General features: G+C 35.7%; 1 protein-coding gene across 1 annotated transcript in view; it reads left to right on the top strand.

The window, feature by feature from the left end:
- Nucleotides 1–8,175, top strand: part of LOC110095088 (betaine aldehyde dehydrogenase 1, chloroplastic) — a 49,927-nt gene that overhangs the window by 26,426 nt on the left and 15,326 nt on the right. Inside the window, exons 7-9 of the mRNA XM_020820470.2 lie at nucleotides 6,373–6,438; nucleotides 6,527–6,593; nucleotides 6,922–6,998. Of these exons, the coding sequence (XP_020676129.1) occupies nucleotides 6,373–6,438; nucleotides 6,527–6,593; nucleotides 6,922–6,998 (210 nt within the window). The remainder of the gene's footprint in view (nucleotides 1–6,372; nucleotides 6,439–6,526; nucleotides 6,594–6,921; nucleotides 6,999–8,175) is intronic.

The following is an 8,175-nucleotide window of genomic DNA, read 5'->3' as shown; positions in this document are numbered from 1 at the left end:
AATGTTTTGATTGCTTAACTATTTTTTTTGCTGTGAATTCTATGTTAGCTGTCAAGTTTGGAGCTCTCTTTAAAGTCCATCGGTTTCTTGCTCATTGTTGTCTTCTAAGCATCTCCATCCTTACATGATATGTTTTTCTGGTAAATCACTCTCAAAGTTTGCACGGTATAGACCATACTTCATGTTTGTATATGTTTTAAAAGCACTTTATTTAACTCCCTCATATTACTATTCACCTTTGCATTGGTTCCTACCATAACAGCTCAGCCATAACTCCCATTATAGTTGGGTCCTACATTAGGATAGTAACTTGAGGAACTAAAGTGTATACTGGCCATTTTCTTTGTCATAACCTGGCCAAAGAATTTGGAATATCAATGCGGATATAATTGGTCAGACCGTTGTTTAATCCTTTCCATTTTACCTCATAAGTGATCCAATAAAAACATCTTTCATTATATAAAGAGTCACTAAACCACAATATTTTGCTAATAGTCAACCCATACACAAAATAATTCTATTCCATACATCTCAATTGAATGAATTGGAATCAGATATGTATGATTATTAAATACCTATTCTCACTCCTATTTTTCGATACACAAATCCTACTCTGTTACCCCTTCAATCTGAAGGATTATTTCCTAAAACATTAACATTTGATAATCGATTGAGTTTCATACAACAAAATTCAATGACTAATTACAGTTATATGATATAGTAATTTAAAAATGAAAAAAAAAGTATTAAAGTCATCATAAGTAATCATTACACATTTCATTTATAAAGAATTTACACATTTACTTTTCAGATAAACCATAAGCAACATTAGTTTGTAAAGGTAGCATTATTTTGCAATGTATTTATCATGTCATATATCTTTTTAATATAATATTTGTCTCTAGAGTATCATCTAACATTTTCATTTTTTGTGCATATGCATATTGAGTCCTCAGCTAATACTATAAGTGGGTGAACATTTTTATTTAACATGTTGGTTTAAAAAAAAAAAACATTCGTGAGCATTACATTGAATTCATTGTGCGAAAGCATGCACAATAAATTCATTGCGAGGTGCGACGTGGGTATGAGTGAAAGTCAGGTTTGCGTTTGCGTGGGGCAAAGCCTGGTTGGACTGGAGGACGAGATGCCGGATGGGAGTGGGTAGCGAGCATAATATTCGTGATTATGGATTGGAGAAGAGTGCTTGTTAGAAGTTCTTTTCTCTTTCGTTTTTTGTTTTTATAAAACTGAAGGGCCACGTCTTTTTTTTTGGTAAAAAAATATTATTATTATTATGATTTTTAATATTAATATTCATCATCCCCCTTATTATTATTATTATTTTTTATTTTTTTTTATTTCATTCTAAATTTTTTTCATCTTTTGTTGGGCCAAGATGTTTAGTTATAAATTTAACTAAAATAATATAAAAAGGACAAGATATGTGAGTCAACCCCTTACTCAAATTTTTGTTTTCCATGCTTCTTTATTTGCGTGCATAGCCTCAAGCATAGGCATATTTGCATTTTATCCTCACGTGAGGGCCAATTTGCATTGTCCTTATGAGGCAAGCGAAGAATATCAATTTTTTTGGGTAATTTTGATGTTCCAAACGGGTCGGCAGGATCTATTTCATGAAGTGGTCGAAGATTGAGTTATTCCATTGTTATTATGGCACTTCAAACTTGTCATGAGTGACATTGTGTTGCTCGATTGTCCTTCCTGTTGCATGTGCTCAAATCGATTGTGGAATATGTAGGGAGATTAATAATGCTTTGCCTTTAATGTTTATTATAATATGAGATTGATGAGGACATCAGCCAGAGATTTCGACATGTGTACCAGCCATCGATTAAAAAAGCGGTCGAGGCGTCCGAACAGAGGCGCGACTCAGTTCGAGGCGCTAACCTCTTGCCTTGAGGCTTAAGCCTCAATGTATTTGTCGAGGCGTGCGATTTTTTTCAGCGAGGCGTACGCGTCGAGGCGTAACGCCTCGAGGCAGCGTGAGGCGACGCCTCATTAGGCTTCGATGGAGCTCACAACGAAGAACAAATTCCTTATCTTTCGAGCCAGTACCGCTCGATACCGAGCATATACCGCTCAGTACCGAGCATGTACCATGTACCGCTCGGTACCGAGCCAGTACCGCCCGGTACCGAGCGGTACATGCTTGGTAGTCGGTACCACTCGGTATCTTTCCATACAAACAACTTACGAACTTTAAAAACAAGCAGAATTTCAAAATTACTCTTATAATAAAATTTTATAACACGTCGAACCCCGCCAGGGGGCAGCGCCCCCTTGGACCCCCGGCAGACCGGTATATTGTTGTATTCATGTTGTTTTATTATTGGTAGAGCAAATAATTCTTAAAACAAATCTTCAAATTCATAGTTGACATAATATTTTGTTATTTTTTGTCATTATTTATAATTTTAAATTAATTTATTTTAATCGTTTTTAGGCTTACGCCTCGATCCGCCTCGAGGCTTACGCCTCGCCTCACTTAGAAAAAACGCCTCTATTCCCGATTTCGCCTTTTAAAACATTGGTACCAGTGACGAAATCGTAGACAACGGCTACGATTCAGAGTCTTTACTTTTGATGTATTTTATGTTTTATTTATTTTGCATCTCAGTTTTCCTAGTTTACCCCTATGAGTAGTGAGTTCTTATTATAGCCCCGAGGGCATTTGTAATTTTCTTATTTTCATTATTATTGAGACCTATATATAGTGGTCTTGTGCTTTATAAGAGGGTAATGAATGATTAAATGAAGATATCAAATTTGTATTCTTGTGTGTGCACTTGAGAGAGGGGAAGCCTGGGAGGGGCTTAAAAGAAGTACCCAATAGCCCCTTCGGGTGAGCCAAAACTTCTCTATTTCTTCTTTCCCCTACCACCCGAACCCCTTCTCTTCTCCCACCCGTCGGCCTACCTCAGCCCCTCTAACTTCACCCTAACGCCACATCCAAAACCCCACCCGCCGGCCCAAATCCCCCTTCCCCTCTCCTACCCGATGCCACCCCTCTCCCCTTCCCCATTGCCGCCAGCCCACTCCCATATCCACCTCCTTAATGATGACTTCAATCATCGTAATTGCTTTCATAAATTAACTCAAGCAAGAAAGGAAAGCATTTAGTATCATTTGAAATTCAAATACTTTCTTTATTTACAAATTCTAATTTAAGAAAGTGCATAAATCAAAGTCTAATCTAAATTTAAATTAGATTTGATTTATTATTCCCCTTCCTAAATTACATAATTCGTTTTGGAAGCTTTTAAATCCCTCCCCAAATTCCCTCCTCTCTCTAGATGTCGCCGGCCCCCCTCCCTTGCCCTTGCCTTCTCTCTCTACTTCAATTCCCTAATCCCAATTTGACATTGAAATAAATTTTCAAATTCAATTCCCTTTCAAATTACTTAAATCTGAAATTAACTTCAGATTTATTCATATTCCCCTCACTGGCTCACTCAAACCCTAAACCTAACATAACCCACAAACCTCCCCTCTCTCCTTGGCCGCCCCCTTCTCTCCCCCTGTTTCTCTTAGAAAACCTAAATCTTTCATGAGTTTTAGAGTGACGAAGAGAAGACAAACTCCCTCCTTCGATCTACCATTAGTGCATGGTCGACCTTGAGGTCAACCACAGATTCGTATACAACGCTCAAGGAGAAATCGACATCTTACAATCCCCTTTCTTTGATCCAGACTGGGAATACGAGGATTCAGTGGAAAGCTACGTAAATCACATACTCTACCATCTCGCTGAGACGATTGACGAGCAACGACCAACGGAACATTGGCAAATCGTTGACCGACCATCAACTTCCCCTCCTCCGGCTACTTCTCCGGCGGACAATACCTTACGTGTCACTTGTCTTGTGGTGGCATCACTAGGGTCACTTCTATCATTTCTCCGCTAAACCCCAATTTCAAGAGCGAGAGTGAATGAACTTAGGGTGAGCACTTCTCGTTGTTACGCCGTGGATTTTTGTTTCATTGCCATTAGTTTTACTTTCTTATTTTGTTATTACTTGCAAGTGTCTTGTCAATCTCATTGGTAATCGCTTGCTATTACTTGATCTTTTAACGGAAATTTCTAAGAATCATACTTGGTGAAACACAAGTTTACGATTAGCAAAGTTAAAGTTCAAATTATTGTTAATTTCCAAAAGCAATTCTTGTTTACTTATATGTTTCACATCAGAGATTAATCATGTAAGTGAAAGAAATTGATTATTTATTTGCTTTATTTCTTTAATGTATATTAGCACTATGAACTTTCAAGTATGCATACAAAAGGTCATATGAGAAAATACATTAAATCATAGAAAGCCAGAGATTGCTATATAATAGAAATATAGTCACCCACCTTGACTTTAAAGATTTTAGCTTTGCCTCGTTAATTTTAAAGCTCAGTCTCTGTTAATTTTGTGCATAAATTTAATTTGATTTGTATTAGCACTGTACCGTCGCCCCCCTCCCCCCCCCCTCCCTAGCCCTTACCTTCTCTCTCTTCTTCAATTCCCTAATCCCAATTTGACTTTGAAATTAAATTTTCAAATTCAATTTCCTTTCAAATTACTTAAATCTGAAATTAACTTCAGATTTATTCATATTCCCCTCACTGGCTCACTCAAACCCTAAACCTAACATAACCCACAAACCTCCCCTCTCTCCTTGGCCGCCCCCTTCTCTCCCCCTGTTTCTCTTAGAAAACCTAAATCTTTCATGAGTTTTAGAGTGACGAAGAGAAGACAAACTCCCTCCTTCGATCTACCATTAGTGCATGGTCGACCTTGAGGTCAACCACAGATTCGTATACAACGCTCAAGGAGAAATCGACATCTTACAATCCCCTTTCTTTGATCCAGACTGGGAATACGAGGATTCAGTGGAAAGCTACGTAAATCACATACTCTACCATCTCGCTGAGACGATTGACGAGCAACGACCAACGGAACATTGGCAAATCGTTGACCGACCATCAACTTCCCCTCCTCCGGCTACTTCTCCGGCGGACAATACCTTACGTGTCACTTGTCTTGTGGTGGCATCACTAGGGTCACTTCTATCATTTCTCCGCTAAACCCCAATTTCAAGTGCGAGAGTGAATGAACTCAGGGTGAACACTTATCGTTGTTACGCCATGAATTTTTATTTCATTGCCATTAGTTTTACTTTCTTATTTTGTTATTACTTGCAAGTGTCTTGTTAATCTCATTGGTAATCGCTTGCTATTACTTGATCTTCTAACGGAAATTTCTAAGAATCTAACTTGGTGAAACTCAAGTTTACGATTAGCAAAGTTAAAATTCAAATTATTGTTAATTTCCAAAAGCAATTCTTGTTTCCTTACATGTTTCACATCAGAGATTAATCATGTAAGTGAATGAAATTGATTATTTATTTGATTTATTTCTTTAATGTATATTAGCACTATGAACTTTCAAGTATGCATACAAAAGGTCATATGAGAAAATACATTAAATCATAGAAAGCCTGAGATTGCTATATAATAGAAATATAGTCACCCACCTTGCCTTTAAAGATTTTAGCTTTGCCTCGTTAATTTTAATGCTCAGTCTCTGTTAGTTTTGTGCATAAATTTAATTTGATTTATATTAGCAATATACCTTTTATTTATATCATAAATTTATTATTATAAAAAATCACAATTATTTTATTATAATTAAAAAATCTTCTTCTTAATCTCATTCAATTTACTAAGTCTTGATCTCAGTATTTCTAAGTAATCTCCCAACATAAAGACAATTTAAATTACATAATTAATTAATTTAATTAAGGATATGTTTGGTTGCCTGAAAAAGGAATGTAACGTAAAAGGAATACATTGTAAAATGAATACTTTGAAGTTGTTTGGATGAGAATAAAAAAAATGTGTGACTTAAAGTAGCGAATGATTATTTATTTTTTTTTTTTTGGTTTGAAGTAAAGTAAATGTAATGTAAAGTATAAAATGTTGTTGTTTGGCCGCGGCTGGAGCTGGTGGCCAGCGATGAGAGAAGGGTATGAGCCAAAGCTCAACGGTTTCACATCTTTGTTTTCATGATGCCCAAACTCTTCCTAATTAAGATGCTTATTTATACTCTATAAGAAAACATTAGGGCTTACTAATAATCTAATAAGAACCTAATGGCCACTAAATATCCATTATATTATTTATTCCCAACAGTATTCCCCTTTCACCTCGTGCTTTGAAATCAGTGTACTGTATTATCTAATACCAATCATTTTGGTTTAAAAAAAATCATATGAATTAGTATTTCATTGTCAGTATTAGATTTTGTTGCCGTTCCTTGTTGTTGATCCATTAATTGTGTTTTTTTTCTTTTAAATGCAAAGATTGCCTTTACTGGAAGTACAGAAACTGGTAGAAAGATCATGACTGCTGCTGCACAGTTGACAAAGGTTTTTTTTTTAATTTCTGCTTACGAAAGTCTGTTTTCTCCTTTATTTGTTGTAATAATTTCCTGATTTACCTTTTTTTGTGTGTTAGCCTGTTTCTTTGGAACTTGGCGGTAAAAGTCCTCTACTTGTGTTTGAAGATGTGGACATTGAGAAAGGTTTGTCCCTCCTTACATATGTTTATAGGTAGGTAATACGTATTATTCCCTCTTTCCAAATCAGTAGGATGAAGTTGTTGTAGATGTTGTTTCCTTTCTCTGCATATGTTTCATCTGTTAAGATGTACAGGAAACAATATCCTATACTCATAAAGAGTGTTGTTAAGGTAGATACAGTTAGAGTAATATTTGGTTTTTAGGGCATGTTACTCAAATTATTTGATATGTCAAAAGTTTTTAATGTTAAACTTGCTTTGACGAAATAATATCACAGTTGACTTCTTCTCTAAGGATAATATTTGATTCTAAGTCCTCTCTTTTAATTTAGCTGTTGAATGGGCTATTTTTGGTTGCTTCTGGACAAATGGTCAAATATGCAGTGCTACTTCTCGTCTTCTTCTGCAGGTATTTGTTAGTACACCATCTTGGTAAGATTATCACGTATATTAGAGGTTGACTTCCTATCTGTTTGTTAAGTTCATTTCTCATTCTGTTTCTACCATAGCACCTAAAGTTTCCTTTATTGAGCAGCAGATTCATGATTTATTTTGTAGGAGCACCACATTTAGTGTTATTACTCTTAGAGACAAGATACGAAATGAGCATATACGTGAAATGGTTGGAGTAGCTCCAGTGGAAGATAAGATTAGAGAGAGTCGTCTTAGATGGTTTGGTCACATAAAATGACCGCCTTCTAATGATCTGGTTAGGAAAGTAGATGTATTAGATTTGGCTTATGTTATGAAAGGTAGAGGTAGACTAAAAAGTCTTGATTAAACAATATTAGAAATGACCTTTCCTTTTTAGATTTAAATGAGAATTTGACTCTTAACAGAACACAGTGGAGAAAAAAGATTCATATGACCGACCCCATGTAGTGGGATAAAGGCTTGATGTTGATGTTGTTGTTGTTTCTTTGGGTGTTATTAGTTGTTGTGATATACTGAATAAGATTCTTCATGAAACCCTTCTTGAATTTTTGTGACAGGGATCTATAGCTGTTGTAGCCAGGAAGAATTTTTTTGGCGGCCAATGTTGGTTTCACATTAATCAGGATTTGTACGTTCAGTTTGTTCAATTAGCAAATCAATAATGCAATTAAGAAGTTCACTAATTTGATAGATATATTCTCACTAATATGCTATAGTGCAAACCAAACAGATTGAGCTAGCTGTTGGAACTTAAACCAAATGATTTAAAATATTATCAGGTGAAATATATTATCTCTTCGGTAGTTCATTCAGTTAGTTTGATTTTGTTTTTAGCTATGGGTTGCTTTGTTTTTGCACAGTGGAGAGTGCAATTAATAAGCCAATTCTATTGGATCCAAAATCAGATCTAAACCTTTATAGTTGGTTAAATTCTGTTGATGATCAATTTCAATCCAATTATATTTCACGACCTTGTTAACTTTAACCATTCAAGTGCCAGTGAATGAGCATGCCTTATTCCTACTTAACTGAAAATGTCATTCTTATCTTGGTACAGGCCTTTTTCCATTTACCATGCCATTTTCTTTGATGGCACACAAATAATATTGCATCCTCAAGTCTCAACATCTTTTGGGTCCAATTTGATGAGC

The sequence above is a fragment of the Dendrobium catenatum genome, unplaced genomic scaffold, assembly GCF_001605985.2.
Source record: "Dendrobium catenatum unplaced genomic scaffold, ASM160598v2 fragScaff_scaffold_1179, whole genome shotgun sequence".
NCBI lineage: Eukaryota > Viridiplantae > Streptophyta > Magnoliopsida > Asparagales > Orchidaceae > Dendrobium > Dendrobium catenatum.
Note: the sequence above shows the minus strand (reverse complement) of the source record. Positions and strands in the feature narration are given on the sequence as shown.